This window comes from Onychostruthus taczanowskii, unplaced genomic scaffold (assembly GCF_017590055.1).
Source record: "Onychostruthus taczanowskii isolate IOZ18803 unplaced genomic scaffold, ASM1759005v1 scaffold98, whole genome shotgun sequence".
Taxonomy (NCBI): Eukaryota; Metazoa; Chordata; class Aves; order Passeriformes; family Passeridae; genus Onychostruthus; species Onychostruthus taczanowskii.
This window is the reverse complement of record NW_024507879.1, coordinates 1188256-1215631: the sequence shown is the minus strand read 5'-3', so window position 1 is coordinate 1215631 and position 27376 is coordinate 1188256. Positions and strand designations below refer to the sequence as shown.

The following is a 27376-nucleotide window of genomic DNA, read 5'->3' as shown; positions in this document are numbered from 1 at the left end:
GGAGGGACAATAAGACCTAAAGTGAATGTAAATGTGGGCTGATGAAATTTCTTCACCTACTCAGTGACTATTTGTCTGCAATTTTGCAATAGACATTCCTAAAACCTTACAGGATAAATATTCTATGAGTACTTTTGCACACTTAAACTTGATTGTTTCATGTCATCACCAAGGAAAACCCGATAGCAACACAGAGATTGTTTCCTATCAACTCTAGGAGAATAATAGTTTATTATAGTAGTATGATAACAGAACTAGTTTAAGGCATTATAGTATCTAGTTTATCATGCTGGGATCTGCCAACCACTGCATGCATGGAAATCCAGATTCCTTCTGAATGAGCAGCAGGTGATGAGGCTGTGACAACTGCACCCAACTGATTATCCCCTAAAAACTGCTTCACATTACTCAGCAGTGATGCCACTGGATAGTAACAGAACAGTGCAGTGGCTTCTGGTAGAAGCTCCATTTTTATATTCCTAAATCTCAGACAGAGGCAGTTTCTTTCAAGACTCTTTTTGGGGTAAAAATGTTTCAAATAGGGCAAGGAGAATACAGAAGTTTATATTCCATAAGATCTAATACTCCTTTGATAATTTTCCATCTTAAGAGGAGCAGCGTCATATCTTTAATTGCAAAAAGCATAACGAGGAGAGTGAATCTCTCATGGAGAAATGACCAAAGCTATAGGGCTCCTCTGCTCCAACCCTGAGAAGTAGCCCACATTCTACCCTGATCCTTGGAATCAGCAGATCCAGCCACATTTATAGGATTTGCTGATATCAGGGGTGGAACACCTGATGTGGTACTCTCACGTTACGCTGCTCGGGAGCACAGGGAATGGCTGACATGGCTGAACATCTGATGCAATGGTCCCTAACTGGTAAACTAGATAAAAATAGCTCAGCTCTACCTCATCTCATATCCTTCGGGACCTCAGATGTACAGGGGACCCTCACACATTAATTTTGTTAATCTTTAGCTTGTTCAGATCCTGAGTTAAAACTGGGTCTAAGCAAAGTGGAAACATTTTCTGCAAAAGAGACTGAATTAATTCAAGTTACATGTTTGTGGAACAGTCTACAGTGAAATGTGTGCTACTAGTAGCTATAGAACACGAGGAAGAAATTATGTTAACTAAATAATGAAGTTTTAATATTTAATATTTTGTGAAGTTAAACCATCACATTTATGTAATGAAAAATTATGAACCTTTGATGACCCTCACCTGGTTCAGCCATAGATCGTGGTTCTAAAGGGAAGAAGAGAAGAATTATTAGATTGAATATAGTTATTTTTGCCAATATTTATTTTTCCTTAAGCACTAAATATAAAGTTTAACCCTCTAAATATGATGGAATACTCTTTCTGATCCAATTTTCTGTTTAAGGGGAGGTCAAGACAGCCAGGCCTTTCACTCAATGGTATATCAAGGCCATTGAACAATGTGAACACTTATGAACACTGTTGGGAACTTGGGAGAATAGGAAATAAATTCTCCAAGTAGCTGGGTGGGATTTTTTTTTCAGTATTGGCACAAATTTATTTTATATTGAAGGCAATTTCTGAAACTCTGACCCACATGAAATCAAGATATGATGAACCATTTTTTCACTTAGGTTTAGTTTAGTGTGACATTTAAGGAATTTCTGTTGAATTTTCACAATTTTAGCATTTCAGTGATTTAGAGAAAATTGCAGATGTTCTGACTGCATTTGAAAATTAAAATTACAGTTGTAATAAGAAATTCAGTGTTGCTATGTTAGCAATTTTGTTGCTTGCCTGTATTTTATTAGACACAATATTTTCACACAAGAAACATACTTTTCTGTAATATCCTAAAATCTGGAGAGTCTTCTATCAGTGTTCCTTCTCTATACCATTCAACCTTTGGGGAAGGAGCTCCTTTCACCCGACATTCAAAAACAACAAGCTGCCCCTCAGAAGCTGAAATATCCTGTAACATCTATTAGAGAAAATGAATAGACAGTCAGTAAATGTCTTCACGGTCTGGATGTAATACTGATTTCAGTAAGATTTAATAAAGCCACTTAAACCATTGAATGGCTTAGGAAAAGACTTTTTTTTTTTTTTTTTTTGACAGCTCATTTTTAATTATCTCTCTTTACAGTTATCTGACCTCTACTTTTCAAAGATGTCATAGAAGAAATTACCTTTGTAAATACAGGAGCAGCAATTATAGGTCTTCCATCCAGTCCTTGCAAATAGTTAGTGGGGCTTTGAGCCTGTGGATTGCAAAACATCACAAGATGATATTTAGGTGTGCAGACATTATTTTCTCATATACAAGAGAAACGTGCTTTTGGAATGACATAAAAGAGATTTTGGTGGATGAAGTCCAAAGCTAAATACCTAATGAACAGAAATTCTCTTATGGACAGGTGCTGGTGATCTTCCTGGATAGGATAACAGCAAAAATGTTATTACTTTATGGCCTCACTCAGTTAAGAAATAAAAGCTTTAGCACAGTGTATTGTAACATCTTTTCTTCATACTTCAATAAGGCAAATATATGTTGTCTGCTTGGTCATAGTCTTCTTTTAAAAATCCTTAACTTACAAAATAGTTATTGATGCTAATAAGGAAATATTAAGTCAAGTCACATGTGTGACTACTACTATAATTCTTCTCCTTTGCCAAAACCAAACCTTTACAGAGATGGGATATCAACCTGTTGATCCTACTCAGTAAAACAGAATGGAATTGTTTTCCCCCTGGGAAACTTTGTTATATAGGTTGAGTATTTAATATAGTTTTTTATTTTAATGCAATAGGAGTTGCCTCAGAGCAGCAGAATTAATGATTCAGTATCTCAGGAAATAGCCAAATTTACCCATAAATGGTGCCTTATCAGCCAACAAAATTTAAAAGTAGTGATTTTTGAAGTAACTATTACCCTTAAGCATCTTCTTTCAAAATGGCAAAGTGTTGCAGAGGCTGAGTTCTATTCTCATTGTAATCAAAAGTAAACATGTATTAGTTCGCCTGTTCAGTGTCTGTTCATCGGTTACCACCTAATTCTGGGCTGTAAGCTTTGAAAAGGCGCTGCAAAGTGAGAAACTCGTGAACTTTCCAGTTTTAAGTAAGTATGGCTCCTCTTTCCTACCGGGGAAGAATTCACAGCTGCGAATATGCTGTCAACAAAAAGGACTCCCAGCGCACGGTGGTGTTAATTAGAACATGCTAATGTTAATTTCCTTTGATGTGGAAAGTAAAATGTTATGTGGCAAACAAGCTTATTTACACATGAAGTAAACATAGCAGTGAAACGATTCCGCTTAAAATAAGTTTCATTGAAAGGAAAAGATTTCAAGCGAACTCTGTATCGAGAGAGAGGAAAACACGCGGGGCTGGGAAGTGGATGAGGCAGTCTGCCGTGGGGAGAAGGCGCCTCGCACATCCAGGGGCCCTTCCAGCCTCGGAGCTGCGGGAATGCAGCCGGATCCCTGGCGGTGTCAGGGAATGCACCCGGATCCTGTGCAACCCCAGGGAATGCACCCGGATCCTGTGCAGCCCCAGGGAATGCAGCCGGATCCCGGGCGGTGTCAGGGAATGCACCCGGATCCCGGGCGGTGTCAGGGAATGCACCCGGATCCCGTGCAACCCCAGGGAATGCACCCGGATCCTGTGCAGCCCCAGGGAATGCACCCGGATCCCGGGCGGTGTCAGGGAATGCACCCGGATCCCGTGCAGCCCAAGGGAATGCACCCGGATCCTGTGCAACCCCAGGGAATGCACCCGGATCCTGTGCAGCCCAAGGGAATCCACCCGGATCCTGTACAACCCCAGGGAATGCAGCCGGATCCCGTGCAGCCCCAGGGAATGCAGCCGGATCCCGTGCAGCCCCGGAGCTGCGGGAATGCAGCCGGATCCCGTGCAGCCCCAGGGAATGCAGCCGGATCCCGTGCGGTGCTGGCCGAGCCGCCCGCCCCTCGCGCTGCTCCTGCAGCCGGGGCAGGAAGGTCCCGGCCCCCGGCCAGGTTTCCTTGGAGGCAGGGCCTCTCCTCTGTGGCCTGGACGGCTGCCAGGCTCAAAGCTGGGGTTCAACAGCAAAGCAAATGCTAGAAAATGTGGGGTTCTCGGTCACAAACTATAGAAGAAATACTTTATTAAGAGCTCACTTTTTGTGCTCGAAATGCACCGTGGTGTCCCCCCTACCTGGTTAACTGGTGTTGACACAGTCTGGACAAGAACAGACACAGGCTGAGCCTCAGCTGGTGCTGCCTTGGAGGTTTCTTGATGCTTGGTTGCAGTTCTGACAGCAGGAGATGCTGCATTCACAGAGGTGTTGGCTGCCTTTGGTTTGCTGTGAAATATTAACCAAGAACAAGTTCTCTAACTTGAAGCTAGAGCTCTGTGTGTGTCCCTAAGTCACATCTGTCTCTGTTACATGCCAACCCCAGCCTCACTGCTGGGACTGAATTCCTCTTGATCCAAGTTGATCTGTACTCCTAGCAGAGCTGCATTGGGTGAGTCAGCCTGCACATCTGGCCACTCTAACCTCTTATCCTTGGTGCAATAAACGGCCTGGATTAACCCAGCTGTGGCTGTTACCAGCTCAGAGCAGCATGAGAAAGCAATGCTGCTTTCACAGAGGACACTGCTGCTTTCTATTTTGTGAGGAACTGGGCCTCTAAGGTAATGCAAATACTGTGGTTTGTTTGCTTGGATACAGATTCAATAATTAATTGCTGAAAAAGAAGAGACATGCTTTCTGACCAACATATCATCAGTTTTGCTACTGTACAGATTGACACCTCTTCACTTTGTGGTTGTTTATATATGGAAATACAAGAGTTGACCCTTTTTAATTTTATTGCTGGGTGAAATAATGCAGACAGTGACCAGCTGGTCTTTTAATTCAGTTTGAGGTTCCCCCCAGGAAAGCTAGCCTTCAAAAGAGAGGATGCTTTACTCAGAGTGAAGGCACAACTGTTGTGATCACTGATTTCTCTTTTGAACTTTTTTAGCACCTGTTCTCATATTAACTCCCTTTAGTTACAGGTGTTCAGACTGGTGTGATGACAGCTGGAAGCCAAGCAGAAATGGAGACATTCTTATTACACCCAAACCTGGTCTTTTGTAATGTGATCATATGAGGACATCCTACTATGATGTCAGAGCAGCATCTGAGAAAAAAAATTACCTCACAATTTGATGAGGTAAGTGATTTAGGGATGCCATCAAGTGATCAGGATCATGGTCAACCCTACACTGACATCTAATGAGATGAATGTGAAAAAAAAGAAAAAAAGCCTGTGACATTTGGACAAGGCTGAGCTGGAATGGAAAACTTCACAATTCATCCCAAACTCATTAGCAGTACATCCCAAATTTGAGACTTTCTTAACCTTAAGTTTTATAAAACCCCTAACATTTGTCAAAGTCTATAAACCAATTCCATCTAAAATACTTTATGACCTTGAAGTTTAAATTGCATACAACAGGATTTGCTGTCAGCCTGAGGTCTTCAGTCAAATACACTGCAAATATCTTCTCTTTGCATTTTAAAAACTGGCATTTGTAATGAGTGTAATTCTCCTTAGTGATGGAAAAAACCAACAGGGTGCATAAATCTATCTGATTAGGCCCTCTTTTATCAAGGACTGCTTGCTTTTGATGTTGAATCTGTGCATACAAAGGAGTTCAAAATAAAAGACTGCTTATTTTAGTTTTCAACCAGTCTGACTCCCTTTCTAGCTAATAGAAGGACTTTGATTCTGAAAGATTTTTAACAGCATTGGATCAGGTTCTGAATCATCAGGGGATGGATTTCATTTAGGAAAAATAAATAAATGAATAAATAAATATTTCTCAGATTTTAGATTACATCTGACATATTTTCTTTTTATAATTAAGTAGTGTTTTATACCATCACTTCAGTTCACTGTAGTGAATGTCTATTAATTTATTTGTCTTAAATCTGAATAATCAGTCTCTACCTATATTCTACCAAAAAACTTCTGTATTTTCATGTGAGAAATTGTACTGCATTCTTTGTCCAAGTCAGACACTTAAATCAGCATTTAAGCTGGATCTAGTCAAATGGCTTTTGTTTTATTAAATTAATTTTAGAATTTCAATCTTTATGGTAACATCTTTCCCTTTATATTAATATTTAATATTAAAATTTCAATTCTTAATCCAAAGTTGAAGACACAAAAGCGAACAAATGTTTGTTCCATACTATTTGTAAGGCAAACAAACAAGTGCACAAACAAAACCCAACCCAACCAATCCAAACTAATCCTAAACAAAATGATAATGTCTTGGAAGCTGCAGTGAGATATATAAAATGTCTGCACTGGTGGGTTTTTTAACTGTAAGAAATATGGGAGGTGTAATTGATTTTAAACTTACTGATCCATTTCGTCCTTGATGATTTCACCTTCAGAGTCAGAAGAAGAGATGCCTGTGGAAAAATAAAAAAAAATAATTTAGCAGAGGGGTTTTGAGTTTCCCTCTGAATGATACAAACCTTTGTTCAGCTTTGCTGTAGAGCACTCTATGGGTATGGATTCTAAAGCTGCTCCCAGACAAAAGATCCCACTGCAGGGGAAGTGAACCCGTGCCATACTGTGGAGGTGCAGCACTGCTGCTGGGATAAGGCAGATTTGGGAGGAGGTGCAGCTGAAGTAAGGAGAGCAACATCCAAGAGGGAATGACGGCTGTTCCTTGGGTTCTTTTTCAAATGCCACAATGATTTGCTGTGAATCGAGTACGAGCTTCCTTGTCTCAGACACCTGATGCTATCAGATTAAAAGGAAAAAGAGAGAGACCTGGGATTGTAGCTGTTATTCTCCAGCTACGGCCTTGTACCACGATGTGAAGAAGATACTCGCTGTTTACTACCTGCTGTTAGTTACTGAGACTTTGTGCACATCACTGCGTTGGAATTTGCCTTTTCTCTGCAGTTGCTGCCAGTGAGCATCTCCATCAGCCATGGCTCCCATCCAGCACCCACTGAGCTGGGTAAAAGCAGACCTTGGCCCCTGCCTTGTAAATCCCTGCCAAGCACAGACATCTCCCATTGATGTCACTGAAAAAGGATTTGTCCTTTCACTGTCAAGTTAGAGTCGTGGAAGGAGAATAACAGCAGAACGGAATTATCTTCTGGGCAGTGCTTTAATTTATGAACAGCCCCACAGTGCTCAGGGATGGTGCTCATGGTGTGCTTCTCTGAGAGAAAAAGAAACAAAATCCTATGTGTTTATTTTAAGTTTATAGTCATGCTAGCACAATAATGGAGTCAATCTCAAATCTTACCCAAGAATGTGTAAAAAAGAAATATAATAAATAAACCACTGTTAGGCCTACTAGGTACAGTAAAAAGCATAAGGAGAAAGAAAGGACACATAAGTCTGCAAACATATATTCTGTTTGATTTACAGCATCTACTGGGCATGTAGAATATAAAATTGATGGCATATTTATTTTGGTTACAAGGTCCCAAGAATGACTGTAGGGAAAAGGGATTAATAAGTATTAGACACAAAGTTTAGTTTCTTACACTTCTGTAGAGTTCCACAGACAAAAATAAAAAGTAGTTTCAGAATCTGAGTATTTTTAGACTTGGATCTTGTAGTGAGATATATACAATCTCTGGGAAGTAACACAATAAAATGAAAGGCCTGGTCTCTTGTCTGAAGAGTGTTTTACAGGAAAATAATAATTATATTAGTAACAATGGAAAGTGTTGACTCCTGCTATTTTTTTTTTTTAATGGCAAAACCATCACTGTTAGCAAACAAGATACATTATTGTATCCTAATCCTATGAGCAGTTTCAACCATCAGTTTCTGCAGCACTTGTAGGATTACCTTCTATGTAAATCTCTGCAGAAGTGGAGTCTGTTCCATAGATGTTGGAAGCAAAGCACGAATAACGCCCTGTGTCCTCCTCAAAAGCCTCAACAATGATCAGGGAGTGTCGGTCGCCTGCCTGGATAATTTGGATGTCTGGTGAGTTTTCAAGCTCCTTCCCTTCACAGTACCACCTGCAAGGCAAAAGGAAATTGTTTTTCAATGCAAACAAGTTGATGACTAGGATGATAATGTTTGTAGTTTTTCTGTTGATAAAATTGGTAGGTTTAGCCTGAAGATTCTGACAGAGTACTGCAGGTAAGTATTTAATCAACAGTCATAGGAATAAAATATGAATGATTTTCATAATATTCAATAAAGAGTAAAAGAGCTCTGAATTTGGAACACTGTCAATCCAGCTCTGAATTTCTCTTGAGGTACAATCAGATCTGTGTAGTGGCTTAATGTGCTGCAAAAACCACCCCACTCTAAGTTAACAAATATCCCTCAAACTTGTGTTTCTTAAGTTCATGTTAATTCAGAATGTGACTGAAATTTGTCTTTGTCATATATTTAACACAATCTGCTTTTTGAAAGACGTCAGAAGTGTATCACAAGGTGAGAGAGTTGATCTATTACAATCGAGGTGCTTCCCTACAGAAACAGCCAGGAGACAGCTGCACCTGGAGTGCTTTTCTGCACAATATTTCTGTGCTCCTCTTTAAACACTGCTACATATCCAAGAATCTGTTGGGCCCTCTTGAGCTTTCACACTGTCATCTCAGGCATTCCTAAGTCCCTCAGTGTTCAGAAGGGTTGTTTCAGTGGAAACTGCAGGAATCCACCCAAAAGGAAAGCAGCACCTTCACAGAGAGCTCTCTAGGATGTGTCACTCTGAGCTGCTAGGAGGGGAGAGCAGGAGAGCAGCACTGATGGATGCTGGTTACAAGGCAGAACAGAAGCACACAAAGCAGGTGGGTCTGCAGAAACAGATTCAAATTAAATCTAGGCTTTATAAAGAAGATGTAGTGTTGTGTATCAAGACCCAGAGTTAAATGTTTGAGATAATATTCAGAAATACCTGTAATTATAGATAACTAGCTAAATTTGAAAAGCCAAACTTGAGTACATTTATCTTCACTGTAACTTTTCTCATGAAGATTGGTAGATGGATAGATAGATATAAAATGCCACTAAAGTATTTGTATTTTCTTACTTTGACTTTCTTAATTACATGTGATTAGCTACTGCATCTTCTGCATGTGAGGATGGGGGCTGTCATACTGGCAATATTTTTTATTCAATTGACTTAAAAAAATTAGTAATGATTTCATCCATCTTTTATGGTAACTTGGTAAAACAATCTGTTGACATTTGACTGGTACTACAGAAAATAAGATTGTTGTGGAAAGGATAAGGATAGGTTTTTTAAGTAAGAAGTTGTAATAATTAATATCTCCTGTCTTGCACTATAAGGTACTTCAGTACATGTCCATCTCAGATATTTTAGAAAAACATGAATAAATAAATTTTTTGATCACTCAGTTGCAGAACTTCCAAACAAGTTTGTGCTACAAATTAAGCATGAAGAAAACCCCAAATTAATATATTGAAAACAATCTCTAAGCTGTCCATACCAGCAGAAACCCAGAAAATAACAGAAGTATAGCAGAGAATTGAGGAAGGAGCCTCAGGGGAGCTCTGAGGTATGGAGGAATGCAGACCTAGCACTTCAGTGCTGATTCTGTAGCTGAGCAGAAGAGCAGGCCCTGTTTGTGCCCATGAGTGTGAGCCATCCAACACGGCTTTCTCACAGCACACAGGGAATTCCCTGCATTTCATTCACACCAGAGATGCCCCGAGCTGCCTTCTGTCTGCGGACACTTCCCAGGACTGCACTTTACTCCAGGTAGCTTTCAGCAGCCATTCAGGCTGTTTCCCAAACCTCAGTGCAGCTTGTTGAAGATGCAGACAGTGTTCTGGCCACCAGCCAAACCCATGGAGCGCACAGCGCCTCTGGAAGCTGGAGAGCCAGCTGTGCTCCCACAAAAGGGAGCAGTAACAGCAGCACAAATCCAAGGTGAGCTGGCACATGTGGAAGGATGAGCAAGAAGCCCCTGGGTGTTGTGGCTCAGATGACAGATCCACCTAACCCAGCACACTCTCCTGAGAGTGCCCAAAGTGACACCGAGGGAGGGTGCAAGAGCAAAATGAACAATACAGGTGTGCATATTCACTTATTGCCCTGGAGTGTGTGACCACTCTCTTTAACTTCTTCCCCAAGGTGTGAAGCAGCACTTAAAAATAGTTCTAAAAATGTGAAATTGCTGGTCTTAAAATCATAATTTATAAACTACCTCTCCCTTTAAGATTTCATGATCACAGAACCATTCTTATTTTCCAATAGATTTGTCTGTATGGTTCCTTGCTAACATTTATTTTGAAAATACTTATCTTTATTTATGTTATCTTTATTTTGAAACTATTGGTTTGTGTTTCCATTCAAAATACATTTCTTTTAAAAATAATTATCTTTCTACCATCTTCTGATCGACTTTTAGTGGTCATACTCTGTCATTGTCCTGTCAGATCCTCCAAAACAAAATTCTTCAAACAGAAAGAACAGCTACAGCTATTTTAAACTTTGCCCATAATGGCTTGCCCAAATCTGGAATTTTTACCACTAATGCTTGGATACAAAGAGGTGTTTTTCACTGGTCCCCAGAAGTGAGTATCACATTTTCTTTTCTGTTCAGTGCTGTCCTCACACAGTGTAGGTACAGACACCAGAGCTCATAGCTGGCATCCAGAGCACAAACCTCCCGTGCCTGTGATAGATGAACAACCCTACCAGGAGCAAGTAGAGGAAATGTTTAGCAGTCCCAAGGGAGAAGTGTGGTAATGTGCATTACAGGGTCGATTGAAAATATCCTGTGGCAATTATTAGTGCCTTTTCAAGTTCCAGGCTTGGGAATTATATAGGATTCCTGTGATACTGAAGGGAGAATTTTTAAAAATTCTGTTTACATTATGGTTCATTCTGCTGCTGTTCTCAAGAACTGCAGTTGGTGATCACTGAAAATGGTCATATTATCAGGAGAGAAGGTTTATGTATGCAGTTGTGTGACTACAGGCACAAATTTGGTATATGAATGTACAAGTTGCCTTTTAGGTGTGTAACTCATGTAGGCAACTGTGTACTTTGGGACATGAGTCATGGCACTTACTCATGTCTTTTTATATACCTACTCCATGCCTCTTCCTTATATTGTAGCCTTGTTTGAGTGTGTGAGCCTTGGCAGATATCAATAAGCATTCAAGAGAATACCCGTGCTCTACAATTTGATTTCATTTCCAGCAGCATCTTTTCAGAACATTAAAATAACTTGCATAGTACAGTGTTATTATATTTTTGTGTCCACTTAAATGTGTTTCCTTACTGAACTGGCACATCAGGTAAAACACATTACAAGAAATGCTGTGATATAATTGCCATTAAGGTAGAACTCACTGTGTTATTGATCAGCTTTTCTAATTAACCTGTTGTGTTTGTGCAGAGTTAAGTCTGTATCCTACTTTTGTGAGGCACAATTTCATTTTCTTATAAGCAAATTTTAAAACACAAGCTAATTTTTACACTTATTTTATTAGTATACAAGTATTATATCCCTTTAGTAGACTCAAACCATGAAGCAGTATTGAGTTAATTGTTTTTTTTGCAGTTATTTTTTCCTTTGGTTAGTCTCAAATTTGCAGCATCAGGTGGTTTAAAATTTCAGGAATAAACTCCTGTTTCAAATCTGTGTTTAGTTCTCTATGCAGCATGTTCTGTAGTCACTCTTTTCAGCATAATGTTCAAGTGTTTTGAGGTTAAGTTGGAAAAAGGAGCATGTTGTATTGCAGAATGCTGTCTTGTAATGCTTATAAATGAAAACCAATGGTCTCCTGTGAAGTTAAGCTTCATAGAAAACTTTGGTGTGGTGTATCTACTCTGTGGCATTCACATTCTGTGAAAAATCCCTTCGCCCAGGATTTTTCTCCTGGGAAGCTGAGAAGCCTCAGGAAAAGGGAAACAATTCTTAGCTCATTTGCTTCTCCTGGGTTGTGCTCCTGTGTGGAATGTGTTTGGAGATTGTTTACCCACAGGTGATTGTTCCATTGGGTTCTGCTGTGAGTTGTTTTGACTCTTTGGCCAACCAGTGCCAAGCTGTGTCAGGACTCTGGAGAGAGTCACGAGTTTTCATTATTATCTTTTTAGCCTTCTGTAAGTATCCTTTCTGTATTCTTTGACATAGTATAGTTTAGTATTCCTTAATATAATATAGTATCATAAAATAATAAATTAGCCTTCTGAGAACATGGGATCAGATTCATCATTCCTTCCTGCCACAAGGGTCCTTGCAAATACAATACTACTCCTTCCTTGTTAACATTTGGTTTTACACTTACCATGAAAACCTACGTGGCAGCAATGAAATGTCAGCTCCAGGGCAGTTCTGACGCTGAGATACGTGCCATGGCTGGAGTAGCAGTGCTCTGCCACTGACATTTCATTCCTGCCATGGATTGCAGCGAGAGCTTCCTCATGCAAGGGAGGTTCACATTCAGCACAGGCAGCGTCATCCCCTGTGCCAAATTCATCCTAGATCTTAATCCATTGACTCGACTGGAGCTGAATGTAAGAGAAGTTTGGCTGTAGACTGAGCACTAAAACAGGGAAATGTTTTCATCTGGCAGACAGGAAGAAAAATATTAATTAATCTTGCAGGGTTCCAGAGCTTCTAAAAGTCTGTGATTAGTTGCAGGTCTGGTCTCAAACAAAGCAGCATAAAATGCAGCTTTTAAGCTTTGTGTGCCTATGTTAAAGAATGTTTTCATGGAAACCTTATGACATACAGCCTGTTTTTAGAACATTAAATCCTCATGACACTTCCAGCATAGCTGTGTATGCCAAACCATGCAATGTGATTCATCAGTAAAATTAACCTAAGAGTGATGTGCCAAACAGTTTGGGAAAATGTAGACACCTCTGAACTTGAGCAAAAAGGGAGTGCTCTCCTCACAGAGGGGAATAAATGTCACACCTACCATTACTCATAGAGAAGCAGAGCTGTGGAAGGGAGCATGAGAAGGAGGTCATCAAACACTTTGGAAATACACCATGCATTTCTCTCAAAGGCTTGTTTCTAACCCACAGTGCAGTCGGAGCAAAGCAATCAGCAGGAATTGCAGTGGTGCTCTTCAATTGCCAGCTAAGGTTTGAGCTAGCTGGAGGCACGCATCCTGGGGTATCAGTCTTCAGCTGATGACACTGAAAAGTGAGTCACTTCTCTCACAAATTTCTAGATAGGCTGGCCAAATAAGTTCCTCTGAATTGCGGGCTTGTTTCATTAAGGCTGAGTTACCTTTAAAAACATTTGGGCAGGTCTTTCTGAATTCAGCCAAGAGGACTTAGCTTTCCATGTTCTGGTGTTTCACATCAGTTCCCCATTTCTTCCCCTGCTCCACCATCCAGTTTTCTTTCCCTCAGTGAGCCATTGTGCTGGATAGTTATGTACCACACCTGTAATGTTTTATCATTGCCATGGTTTGGTAATTTGATAAATAATCAAAATGGTATTTTGACCCTGATCCATACCGAATGTAATTTACACCATCTTTTACATCAATTTGGTTTAGTACTATCTTGCTTTCAAACATGGTATCTGCCCTTCATATTTTCCAGTCCTTTCTATCCCTGTGAACAGCTTCTTTCTAAATATCCTGTCTCTAATTTCTCTCTTGTAATCCCCATTACATCAGTTTAACCATCAGACTGCTCCTCATGTTGATTGATTAACTGCATTACAGAGCTTGCTGAATCCTGTTCTTGTTTCACAGTGCTCTGGCTTCCCACAGTATGACTTCCACTTTGTAATTATATCTAGTATATGCATTTTACGTCACTTGGGATCCCTTTCTGTGGTTAGGAAGTCCATTTCAAGTCAAAGGTCATTAAGCTTTCTTTCATCAGTTGCTGCCTTGCCAGCTGGTTCTTTCCTGGGACTGCTGATTTTTTTTTTTATTTCTTTTACCTATCTATTAGAATCCTTCTGCCCTTGCCCTGCTCCACAGACACAGAACTAACTCACCATAAACCTTGGAAAAGTCTTACCCTCCAAGCGAGACATTTGGCAATTCTGAGCACAGTTCTGCTCACAGTCCCACAACTATGGCAAACAAGATGCCTCCTTCACTCTTTCAGAAGCTGTGCACAGCAGATCAAAGATAAGCACTATTTTTAGGGAAAAAAAGCTGCATTCTTCTGGTCCCCATGATTAATGCTACACAAATCCCACAGTACATTCTGTTTTCTGGTTTCCTTGTGCTGCAGCAGTGACTAACAAGGCCACAATACATGGAAGCATGTGAATATTTATCACTCAGTCAAGTGACAATTTTTGCACCCTCTCTTAGTGTTACTTCTGCACAGTGGTGGAGTTGAAAGAATCTTGGATGAGCATGACAAAGTTTTGTTAATAAATAATTATGATCAGGAAACTCTTCAAGGAGCTAACATTCCCAGCTTTCTCCTTAATATAGCACATACATACACACACAGACACAAGGGAGAGAGAATTCAGAGTTCCCCCCCTTGTCACTTATCTTGTTTTTTTTTTTTTTTAGTTAAAATTGTGAAACTGAAAGCTGAGCCTTATCTTTTTCTTGAGCTGTAACTGCTTGGGACTAACTTTCCCTAGGGGACTTCTTTCTCCCTGTCCCTAATTTCCTGTATCTGATGGATGCTTATTCTACACAAGTGTAGTAGCTCCTGTGTTGAATGGCATTCACATAAGTCACTTATTTAATTTATCAAAATTAACAAAACCAAATGTTGAAATAGAAATTTCAACTAAAACGCTTCCATTTTGTTGAGGCACAAATGGACCCAAGCCACAAAGATATCCATCATCCATTTCTGTGGAATCAAGTGGTTCCTGCGTTGGGTGTGCAGGCATTCTGCTCATCCCTGGTTATCTGTAGGATGAGCCATCACTCCTGGCCTTCCAGTCTGCCCTTGCAAGCCTTCAGTGACTCCAGAGTGTCAGCTTCTAATTCTGGTGGTTGTTGCACACCTAAACGTGGATGACATGAGCACCTTGTCACTTCTGTGTATGTCAACAGCACAAACATGACTGCTGGTATAAGGACAGTGCTGTGGCCTTCTGGAAAAACACCTGAATTGAACTTTGTGTGTTGGAGTACAGACTGTGAACAAGCAGTTCAGTGTTCACCTGTTCTGAATGTGAACAAAGCCAGGCTGAATTTGTGCTCAGGTTCAGATCCGTAAGAGAAGATGATTTCACTTGTTGTCATTGCATTATAAACTATGAATGATAAAAGGGGGAAAAATAATTTCTCACTTCCAGGGATCCTACTGACATTTTTATTATTAAAATGATTTATCAAGGCAAGTGCCTGGAGAAATAAGCAAAAGAAGTGTTCAGAGTCTTGCTTTATAAGCAGAGAGTGTTCCTAATACCTAGGGGATGATATTTCCTGTTTGTTTTCTGTTAAAAAAACCCCATAATTTCTGGCACTGTTTTCTCTTTTAGTCAGACTCCTCTACAAGTTTATGGGCTGAACACAATACCACATTTGTAATGGCTCCACCAAGGGAATGCCTCTAAACTGTTAATTAGAGCAGTGAGTTTACACTGAAGCATAGTAGAAATAATATTCTTCCCAAACAAGGTATTTCCCATTTGCACACACCTACCATTACAGAAATACAAAATGACAAGTGCAGAATATGTTTACCTGACTTCAGGTGCTGGGATTCCTACCACAATGCAGTCCAATTGCACTTTGGATCCTTCAGGAACTTCCCTGCTCTTCAGTTTTTGAGTAAAGCGTGGTGGCTGTCCAATGGGCTCATCAGAATATACAGATGCAGATTCTGATTCTGTTTTCAGCTCTGCACTTGTTAATTGACTGATAGATTCCAGGTTTGCTGCCTGTTGATCATCTGTTTGTTCAAAAGTTTTCTCTGCTTTGTTTTCCAAGTCTTGAGGTGTTGGAATGGAAAGCCTTTCTCTGTTTTCTGATGTGAGAGACAGGTTGGAGCTACCTTTTTGAGCAGACTTGTTCTTAGAATCAATTTTGCTCTTGTAGTTTTTGCATGTTCGAGGTCGTATTCTTTCAGAGTTGTGAGCTTTGAAAAGTGATGAGAGCTCCTCAATGAAATCTGCTGCCTTGTTTAGGAATTCCTTTTTGGATTCTGATTCAGAAGGGAGGTGGTGTTTCTTTAGATCTTGAGAACTCCCTTTGGACCCCTTTGTATTTCTGGCATGTTCCTGACAAAAGTTGGAGTGCAGGCCATTGTCTGGTGTTTTCAGAGCTGTGGACTGGGCCATTTGTCTGTGTTTTCCTGTGCTGTTCAGCTGATCTGGGAAGTGCTGTGAATGTGCCTGAAGCTCATCCTGTTTAGTTTCCAGTGGATTCTGATCAATAGCTTGTCTTGCCAGGTTTACACTTTCATCAAGCTCTTCTTGGCTCAAAAAGGCAGACAGATCTGGGAGGTCATCTTGTGCAGCTACCTCATCTGAATCACCAGAAGCATTGCCATAGTGGAAATGATGAGAAACTGGCTCTGATCTGCTTCTTTCACTCTTCCCTTGGTGCTTAGTTTCTGCTAAATAACTCTCTCTCAGAAGCTGAGATATTGAAGTTGAGGTTTCTAAACTGTCGTCTTGCATGCTGCCAACAAAAAGGACAAACAGGACCACGCCTTAACAATAGCAATCTTTTTGATTGAACACAATGACAGGCTTCTGAAAAGCAGAACAGAACATTTCCAAACTGCATGTGTGTGCTGAATACTGGGAAGTACTTGTAATACTTGAAGCATAAGGATGGCCTTGTGTTAAAGGCCTGCTTCTGCACATCCTGCCAGACACTGCTGCCCTTACCCAGTAAAGTTCATCTTTCATCACTTTCTACTGTCAGGAGCCTCACATAAAGTAACTGAGAGTGTGGTGTTTTCTACCCTGTTCAAGGCAAAACTTCAACTACAGAGCTATTAACTGAGTCTCAATGTCAAATCTTCATCATTGCTGGCATGTGTTTCTTAGCTAAGAAACAATCTCACCAGATTAGATTAAGTGTTGGATATTTCAGGGACTGAAAGTTGAGAATAACAGTACTTTAAAGTGAAGTAAATTTAGCTTGAAAAGCATTGAAGTAGTAAGTAAATGAACCCTCAAAATCATAAGAGAGATGTGAGGAGGAAGGAAAAAGAACCAAAATATTCTATAATGACAATTTTTCATGCATTATAGGAAGCTATAATAGTGCTAAATGTCCCACATCTTATTAAATCCAGCATTATTTCTAATAAGCTATTTAAAGTAAGTGGAGAACTATGTCATTATTTATTGAAAGTAAGTAGAGAACTGTGTCATTATTTGATGCAAACATAATTTGTACTACAGGGCTTTCAGAATCATGTTCTTAGGTCATCCTGCTTCTGAAAAAATGTACCACATGAGATGAGAGCATCAGGAAGCCCATGCTTAACCTGCATGCCTGATCAGCAAAGCTAAAGTATCCCTTTTGATACTTGAACAAGTGTAACTGAGTGGGGTTCTCCCTTTTGTTTACACGAGGGCCATGATGAGTGCAGAGGGATTCAGACACCCTGATAACACCCTCTTCCTCTGGTGTCCTAAATATGGACACAAATGACTGCTCTGTACCCCATTCAGAGAGCTGATTCCTCAGGTACTGAAACAAGTGCATGACTGTTCACTGGATCTGTCTCTCAAGCTATGTAGTGCTCATTATCTCCCTCCTGCTTATTTTTGGTGTGGCAAATCTTGCTGCAGTGGTTTCAGGTATTCCTACCCCAAGCTGTCTGGTTTCTCACCCTGCAGAAGGTTCTGTTCCTGTCGTGGCATCAAGAAAAGAGAACATCCATGCCCCAGCATTGGCCATCTCCGTTCACAGCCTTGTGTAACAGCTGAAGTTATCAGGGAAGGAAAAGTTAAAAAGGTATTTCTGCTGGGAAAGGCTTTGGACTTTTCTAGTGGGACAGGTGTCCCTGGAAAAGGGATGCTTAAGAACAAATGAAGTGGTAATGTCTCATACTGCTGCAGTATTTCTTCCTGGAATGTGAGTGCCAGCCCTTATTCCTTATTTACAAAAAGGAGGGTTTCAATTTAAACTGTTTATATTTTTCTTCAATGAATGAACATACAGCTGTCACAATCTGATGTGCATTTTGAGACCTTAATCCCTCTGCTTGAGGCAGGTTTCTTTATACTGAAATCCTCTTCCTTATGTAAATATTGGGCATTTTGCATTTATTGATTTTACTTTATTTTCATAATATTAAACAAAGAAAATCACTAAGACTACAGAGGCACCCAATCAAAATATTGCTAAGTTTGTACCTGTACAATGAACAAGAAATAAAATGCCATATGAATTGTAGGCTTTTAAGCACACCGTGGAGTCCCTGCAGCTGAGCCAGGCTCTGTGATACCAGTTGAACACTTGGCATTAAATTATCTGGTGCAATGTTTCAGTGAGGCTGTGGCACGTAGAGAACATTGATTTGGGAAGCCCACATGAGATGATATCGTGAGCTGTTTCATGACTGGACACAGTTTATAATTTAACCTCTTAAGAGTACAAAGAGTTCTCCATGAGGCTTAAAGTTCCTGCTCAGTGGAAACTGCTTTTGCTTGCTCAGCTTTAACTTCTTGGGCAGCTGTGCCACCTTAGTGCAGCTGAACGTGTTTCAGGGGCTCTCTTCTCTTGTTCATGTGCTGATCACAGACTATGTGCTGTAAAGGTCACAGCTAAAGCTACAGTTTCAGCTCCCAAGAGTTTAAATCCATTCTAACATAGGGAGTTTACAGCCTGGAGGGCAGACCCGTCCATGAATGAACTGCAGCCTAGAACCTCTCCACGTGTGGCTCTGGCTGAGGTAGAACATCCAGCTCCTTGTAGCTTTACAGGACACAGTGGAAGGCTGTATTTTACATGGCTGGAGAAGTGTGTATTTTACAAGGTGGCAAAATTTGGCTTGCTGCATTTCTTGGCCACTTTTCTGCAGCATTTCAGAATGACAGATCTTCATCTTAGTGTCTGTAAAGGTCATCAGGGCTGAAAAAAGATGATGCAGATCTTTAGAGGACACTGGATGCTCTAAGTAGGGAAGGAGTATTGTGTAATCAAAACCTGAAGTCAAATGAACGTTAAGAACTCCTGTAATGGATTTGTCTAAAGAGTATATGGATACTGTCTGGCTGAGAGTACTCAGGGTTTCATTTGCCTCTGTTGCACAGACATAAGTGCTATTTCATTGTGCTATGTCTGTTTCAACAGAGGTTGTTAATCACAGTGTAGCTTTTCTGCAGAAAACCTTAGTCAAGCAACTGTGTGTTCAGTGTGGTTGTTTGAGACTTCATTCTGGTTATATTTGACACTTGGTTCTTGCATGTCTTCTATTCATCTTTCGATGAATCGAAAGCATTGAAACATGAAAGAAACAATTTCTGCTAATTTGCTTAAGGAGTATCACTGCAACATGAGGAGCTACTCTCAAAGATGTGTTTAGGCAAAATAATTTTATAATTCTAGCTTGAAAAACCCTAGTGAGGAAGCCACTGTCTGTTAGCAAAGGGAGGAAAACAAACAGATCCCCAGCAAAGGACCTGGAACAACTTCCTTCCTTCTGCCCATTGGAGCAGAAGAGGTAGAAGGGAGCAGAGTTCTCCTTCTAGAGTTGGGAAGCAAGATATTAATGAGAATGAATCTGATGCCAAATTCTTAATACTTAGAGGGCCATCACTTTTCTTTAGAGCTCACCCAGGGTCAGAATTTTATATCTAACTCTTCTCTATTTTCAGCTTGTGTAGAAGATGACTTTTTATTCTATTTTTAGTAATGAAGTTGTTGGGTTCTAATCAAATGTAGCACTTTGAGGCAGTGCTTGTCTACTGAAGTTTTAAAATATTTGGAATCATTTTATATTTTTAATTTAATGGAAAATGGTAAGTTTCAGCAAGTGTTGCCGTGAGGCAACTGGGCAATCCCATTATGGTTATTAATTCTGCCTTGCTTATGCCTTCAGAGATGTCCATTTTGTTGTGTTTTTTTTTCAAAGAACTGTGCTCACTGTATTGTAATTGCAGATGTCTCTGCTGAGACATCAGATAAGTGCAGATAACTGTGTGGAGCAGGCAGGAAGAAGGACAATCTAGCAGAAACACGGTCACCAGCAATCTGTGGTGGCCATGAAAGCACCAATGATTTTGCTGACTGGAAAAGTGTGGTAGTGAACCTGTATCAAGGGCAGGAATTGCATTGCTGGTGACAAGTAATGTCTCTAAACTAGTCTTATTTAGGAGGAAATGGGGTGACTGCCCCCAGCAGCCTGCAGTTCTCTACTCCTGACTGGCTCATTAGCTCCAGCACCAAACCACAGCACGAGGGCATCTTTGGCTTTCCTGGGACACCAACTGCAGTGACCTTGGGCTCCTGATATCTTGAAAGGCACCAGAGGATGCCATGTGCAAAACTGACTCCATTAATTTCTTCACTCTGATAATTCAGTTTCCATTAGGCAACTAATTGAACAAGCTTTGAGTTTCCAGGAGCCTATGGTTATGGCAATGTTCTCTTATTAGCCAAGGGATCTTCAGGATTAAATATTCACAAAGGTAGAATAAGTTTCCACAGTTTGTTTTGGCAGTGGCTTGACCTGAAAATCCTTACATGGAAGGAAGGAAATATGTACCACTGGGGTCTTGCATAGAGTGACACCAAACACTTTCATTTCTTCTTGTTTGAGTTTTCTTAGACTCATTCCTGAGTCACCACTGAAAGAATCTGAGTTTTTCGTACAGAAATAGCATTAGTGAAATCTCAGCAAGCTTAAGGGAATCCCAGATATATCTGATATGTCTCCATTTTGTTTGGTGAGAACAGCTTCTAATGCTTGATGCCTTAAAGATAATTTTTCAAACTCTCCTGTATGTTAGAATAAACAGGTTGTATGCAATTAGCAGATTTAATGCAAAAAGCATTGGAACATCTTCTTTGGCTTTCAAAAGTTAAAAGGAGAAATTTCAGTTGGTACATGTTGTTCCTGTCTTATCTTTTCAAGCTCCCATAACTTCTGTTGGGAGTGCTTTTGTGTGAAACCCCAGCAGCAGAGCAGCAAGCAAACAAACTGCTGCTTCTGCTCTGCAGAGAGGCACCTTTGTGGCCTTTACACAGCAGCACTCTGCATGCCCAGCCCCTCAGTGTGGAAACAAGAAAATTTAGCAAATATTAGAGGCTCTGTCTGCTTCATGATTAATTTAATTGCACATAAATTGCATTTACCCACAGAGAGCTTAACATTTATGGGGGTGTTCCGACTGTATGGTCGCAGCTGTGAAAAACAAGGTAAGAGCTGACACAAGTGCTCTGCCTTGCAGGAGTTGGAGGATCACAGTCACATTCTCTGGGCTTGCAGGAATTGTCACTTAGCAGTTGCCATTGTCACCGTTTCTGGTACTGCCTGTTGACAAGCTGTGGCTGCTGCAAGACAGGCTGAGACTCCAGACACAGGAGAGGTTGGGCTTGAGTAGAGGACTAAGGTTGTGTGTTTGGGGGTGTGTGTGTGAGACATTTTTAAAATAGTGTTTAGAAAGCTGTGTGCAAGAGGGTGCTTTACTTTTCTGTTTTATTCACTTCAGTGGCTTTGATTTCCATTCCCTGTAGTGAGTCAGACAACTAAACTCCCAGTTTCAAGTAATGTGATTAAATATGGGAAATGGAGAATCTCCAGACTCAGGAGTGTAACAACTTCTTATGGAAACAAAATCCCTCAGAAATGGGGTGGTATAAATCCTCTCTCCAAGTTATTCTGCAGCAGACACTGCAGGAGCCCTGTGTGCACTTGGAGTCATGCCCTGGCCCATGACCTCACTGTTACAGTATTAGACACCCTAAGCAGGAGGAAACACTCAACTCTGCTTCAAGGGAAAAGCACATTAAGAGTCTCTAACCTTTTCAGCATTTCCTTTGTACTCTCATATAATGAAAAGATCTTTGATTTTTCACTCTGATCACAAAATATTTTCCTTATTTAATATTGTCCCTTAGTGGTTCTCAAAATGAGAACTGAGGCCCTTTATCCCAAGTCTCGAGTTCCTTTTTCCTCCTCAGTGAATCTCCTTGAGCTGCAAGGCACACAATGTCTTGAAGAAAAAACATCTCATTGAAAGAAATACATTTTCAGCTGATTTTTAAATTAAAAGGTCTGAAAGTAAGACAGGTGATGGCTGTCTTTGAGGCCTGCCTGGGATGGTCCTCCATCCTCCTCTCCCAATGACCTGTGCAGCCAGGTCTCAGATATCAGGACAAGTTCTGAGGGAACTTCAGGTTCTCCCAATGGAGGAAAAGTTTTTATTGATTCAAGTAATGTATATAGTCCTCTTTCCTTCAAGGATTGCCCATGTGAGATAAAGTTTATATGAAAGGCCAAAAGAGTTGCAGCAGAGACCCACAATTTGATGCTGAATGTACATATGGAAGTCCTCAATGAAAATATAACTAGCAGATAACAATATTCATTTGTCTGGTTCAAACACACACACACCACTCTGCTAGACTGCAAATCCATTTTCAGGGATTGTGGGCCAGATGCTCTAAACTCAGCATTTCTGTGGCTCCTGCTGGTAGTGTGTGGGAGCAGTGCAGAAATCCACACATGCACGCGGCTGAGGATTTCAGCTTGGGACTGAAACTACAGCTTAGCTCTAGACTGACAAATTACAGCCCTGCAATGAGACTTTGCCTAACTCCAAGTGCTGAGCAGTTCTCCCCCTGTGTGAGTGGCAGCAGTGGCAGGACTCACACACGGGTGGTGGTGACTGCAGCCCTGCCAGCGTGCGCAGCCGGAGCCAGCAAGGGCAAACTGAAAAAGCAGGGCTGTGCAAACCTCATGGCATTTGCACATCTCTTTCTCTGGAAATTTCAAACCCGTGGGCTGGTTGGTTTTAAAATGAGATTCAGTTTTCCTACAAATACAGGTTCGCAGTGGAAAAGGGAACTTAAGTGTTAAATTAGGCACAAAAGAAATCTGGATTGTGTTTTTTCTTCTCAGGTTTCTCAGTTGTGCCTTTCTTTTCTCACAGTCTCACCATATTTCTTTCTGTCCACTGTTCTTTTTTATGTTTTTATAACAGTCATCCCTAAGAGCATTGTAACATAAAAGCCCTCGTATTTTAATCATATTTTCAAACTGCAATGTTTAAACGAGGTTTATATTCTACAAGAATAATTCGCCCATTCCTGTACATTATTCTTGTTTATGAAAACAAGCACTAATCCAGTTAAGTTTTAAACAGAAAAGTAAACTGATTTTTTTTCTTTCCCCCCTCACCCTATGGTTTAGATTACAATTGAGGTTGCATTGCCCATTTACCATTTTTGACGAATTATCTTAATGTTATGTTTATGTGCAAATATGCCTAGACTACTAATTATTATCAGCTGTGGATAAAAAAAGATTCCTTCAGTACCACAGCAAGACCTGCTGTAAAATCCCTGAAGAATGCACAGGAATCAAAACCAGGACAGATCACACAGTTCCCCTTTGTGCTTGGTACTCCGCCATGTACAAGACCTATCTCCTCAATTGACTATAAATATTCTTTGACATGTAAATATTATTCTGCTCAGCTACAGGAACTACCATGCTGTTGCTGTTTAATTTTGTTAGCTGTTTCTGAAAGTAAAAAAAAAAAAAAAAAATAATTAAAGACAGACAAAAACAAAGAAATATCCTGACCTTAGGAACCTTCAGGAGGTGTAGGAGAGGGAGAAGAGCAGAGTTGAAGTTTATGAAATCGTTCCATTAACATTTGCTGATTTTGTTTTCACTCTTAAACTCTAGAGCATCTTCACAAATGTAAACCTCATGCTTGACACAAAACTGCTGATGGAGTAATCAGCGTCTTTAGCATGATTTGTATAATGTTCTGCTAACATATGCTCAGGAGCTACTCTGTTCTCTTGTCAATTGTTGATGTATTATTTGGTAACTTAACATGGGCTTCTGATTACTGCTTAATGTTGCAATATATTGGGCCAAACATTTGCTACTGACAGTCAAATACTTTTCTGAGAGAGAGAAAGAGAGCAAAGGAGATAGTGAGCTCAAGGGTGAGAGCTATGCCCTTCCTGCAGGACTGTTTCTGCAGCTGTTGTGTACATTAATCCAGAGAGCAGATCTCCCTGCACTAAATATAGCCACGGGGGTCATTTTACATGACAGAATAAATAATTAAATAAATAGAAAGCATTTAACTATGGGGGTCACATTAAATTAGGTTTGATTTTGCTTAAGAAGGACTTCCAAATGATGGCATCTTGGTTTAAGGCTGAATACAAGAATGTATGTATTTCACTCATCCATTATTTCATGAAGGGAAGATGAGCAGGAAGAGGAAAGAGTCCCAGCAAGGAACTTTTCAGGTCATTAGAATCTTGTTGACTCTTTAGAGGAGTCAGACTGGCTCCGAGGGATTTTGAGAACCCCACCAATGCTATTCAGGTCCTTTATAATGCTGCAGAACACAGTTTCTCTTTCCCTGCAATGCACATACCTCAGCATAATCTAAAAGTCGGTTTAGAAATGTATTTGTTCCCTGTGTATGCCTTACCAGCTATAATTAGCATTCAAATATACATGCTTATCAAACCCTTCTGCTACACTCTGCAAAATCAAAACGTAGACCAATCTGAAATTGAGGGATTACCTTTGTTAATTCCTCCAGATGTTGCTGCCCAGCGTGGCAGTGAGTAGCGCTGAGAGTTATCCAGAAGTGTGAGGTTAAAGTTAAGGAAGCGAGGGGATTCTTCGAGTCCTCAGGAACAGAAACAGCTAGGAGTCCATAGAGTGAGGGAAGTTACCCTTCGTTATTGTGAGGATGGCTGTAAGGAGCTGGACAACCTGTCACCACCGGAGCAGCAGCATTTGTCAGTTTGCAGGTCCCAAGTTATTTTGAGCAGCGTAAACCATGTGCCTGCGGAGCATTCCACCTCATTGGACAGGGAATCCGCTGCTCCCACCGCACCTATGGCACTGAATGCCTTCTCCTTGCTCACGCAACGGCCCCTGTAGATGCATATGTGGGTTTTGCTGATTCATCCAAGAGACTCTGGAGTGGCATTGTATCACTCTTGGCAGCTGCTTTACACTTCAGCCTTTTCAAATTACTAGTTATTGCTCTTTCGTTAAGTTTCCATCAGAACTCGAAGGTTTCGGTCACAGGGAAACCCATCAGCTGGTAACGACATAAAAGTTTTGCAACTCCAAAGGCAAACTTAGCAAATGTGTTATTTAAAAAGTAAAATATTCCTGACTTCTGTGGAGTGTTCGGTTTAATAAAACAGTGAAACAGTGCAGAAATCCTTCAGAATGACCCATAACTACGGATCCTCAAAAGGCTAGAACTTCTACATCTGTTATTGAATGCACAGAAAGGAGCTATTGGAGGAAAAGCAATTACAATAGGCAATCGAAACAGCTCTAAATAAAACTGAGAAAGAAACATAGGTGGAATAACTTCAACACACTTGAACCAGTACACAGAGAAACCCTGTTACTATATAGAATTCATTGCTTAAACCCTTGACTAAAATCTTAACTTGGCCAAAACCTACCACATCTGTGTAACACGGAGATGAGTTTTTCATTTCTACTCTTCCTACACACGAGCAACAGAAAGTGGCCTGTAATTTTAAACAGTTCATCATGCTGCTCAATTGTTGATATTTTTTAAAAAATGCTTTTCACAATTCTGATTTTAAAAGATTACTAAAATATTATGTATTTATGATGGGAATTTGATATATAAGCCTTTTCATAGCTAATGAGGTAAGATCTGGTTTCTTGACCTTCTCCCAGACCTCTCAAAACATTATCAAGTGAGCACCTGTGCTACAAAAGGAGTTCATCTGTGGAATGTAGTTCTTCAGAACATTATTTTGGGAGTTGTAATGGTATGGAAAGTCAGAGGGAAAGGCAATTCTTTCATGTAAAAATTCCTGGTGCATTGCAGACACATTTTTGTTATTCCCCTCTCTTTTTGTAAAACATTGTCATGGTTTAACCCCAGCTGGTAACAAGGGCCCACACAGCTGCTCACTCCCAGCCCCTGGCAAGAGCAGGGAGAGAACTGGAAGAGTTAAAGTGAGGGAACTTATGGACTCAGATAAAGGCAGTTTAATAAATGAAACAAAAGTTGTGCACACAAGCAAATAAAAGAATCACAGAGTAAGCTTAATTTGGAAGGGACCCATAAAGATCATCAAGTCCAACTCCTGATCCTGCTCAGGACAGTCCCCAAGAGTCATGTGCCTGATAGCATTGTCCCAACCCTCCTTGAGGTCTGTCAGGCTTGGGGCTCTGATCCCTGGGGATCCTGTTCCAGTGCTTAGCCACCCTCTAGGTCAAGAACCTTTTTCTAAAATCCAACCTAAACCTCCCCTGGCACAGCTTCAGGCTCTTTGCCCAAGTCCTGTCACTGGTCACCACAGAGGCAAGATGGTTGCCCTGTCCCAGGTGCAGAATCCAGCACTTTCCCCTGTTGAGCTTCATATGGTTGATGATTGCACAGTCTTCTAATCTGTCAAGGTCTCTTTGCAAGGTCTCCCTGCCTTCAACAGAGTCAGCAGCCTCTCCCAGCTTTGTATCATCTGTAAACTTGCTCAGTGTCCCTTCCAGTCCTGTGTCCAAGTCGTTGATGAAGATGTTGAAGAACACAGGGCCAAGGATGGAGCCCTGTGGAACCCCACTAGTGACAGGCCACCAGTCTGATGTTCACTGTCACCCTTTGCACCAGACGCATGAGCTGGTTGTTCACCCATCCCATAATGTATTTGTGGGATGGACATCTTGTCCAGAAGGATCCTGGGAGAGGCAGTACCAAAATTTCAGATTTACTGAAATCCAGAAAGATTACATCAACAGGTTTCCCTTGATCAGCCTGGTGGGCTACCTTGTCCTAAAAGGAAATCAGATTTGATGAGCAGCGCTTCTCTCTCATGAATCTGTGCTGGCTGTGACCAAGGACTGCATTTTTTCAGGTGTTTTTCAATGCCTCCCAGAATAATCTTCTCCATAACAGTGCCAGGCACTGAAGTGACACTGACAGACTTAATTTCCAGGGTCCTCTTTCTTGCCCTTCTTGAAAACTGGGACAACATTTGCCAACTTCCAGTTACCTGGGATTCCCAGCACATCTCATAAATCATAGAGAGAGGCTTTGAGATGACATCATCAGTTCTTTGTGGATTCTTGGATGGGGCCCATCAGGCCCCATGGACTTGTAGGGATCCAACTGGAGCAGCCGATCCTGCACAGTTTCAGGGTCAGCTGGGAATTGATCATTCTCTCAGTCATGGTCCTCCAGCTCAAGGCACTGAGACCCCCTTGGTCCGTGTTGAAGACAGAGGCAACAAATGCGTTACACAGCTCTGCCTTGTCCGTGTCCCTGTCTGTGAGG

The 27376-nt window shown here is 40.8% G+C and overlaps 1 protein-coding gene across 3 annotated transcripts in view; it reads right to left on the bottom strand.

Annotated features, from left to right (window-relative positions):
- MYPN (myopalladin) overlaps positions 1-27376 on the bottom strand; it is a 71203-nt gene that overhangs the window by 31258 nt on the left and 12569 nt on the right. Inside the window, exons 2-9 of one of the 3 annotated variants that reach the window (XM_041427278.1) lie at positions 24626-25153; positions 15624-16562; positions 7842-8017; positions 6382-6433; positions 4180-4327; positions 2175-2246; positions 1825-1966; positions 1229-1252 (exon numbers count right to left, since the gene is read on the bottom strand). In XM_041427278.1, the coding sequence (XP_041283212.1) occupies positions 1229-1252; positions 1825-1966; positions 2175-2246; positions 4180-4327; positions 6382-6433; positions 7842-8017; positions 15624-16561 (1552 nt within the window). In that variant the 5' untranslated portion in view covers position 16562; positions 24626-25153. Of the gene's footprint in view, positions 1-1228; positions 1253-1824; positions 1967-2174; positions 2247-4179; positions 4328-6381; positions 6434-7841; positions 8018-15623; positions 16563-23655; positions 23856-24625; positions 25154-27376 lie in introns of those variants that run through there. The other 2 variants (XM_041427279.1, XM_041427280.1) reach the window with 2 other exon arrangements.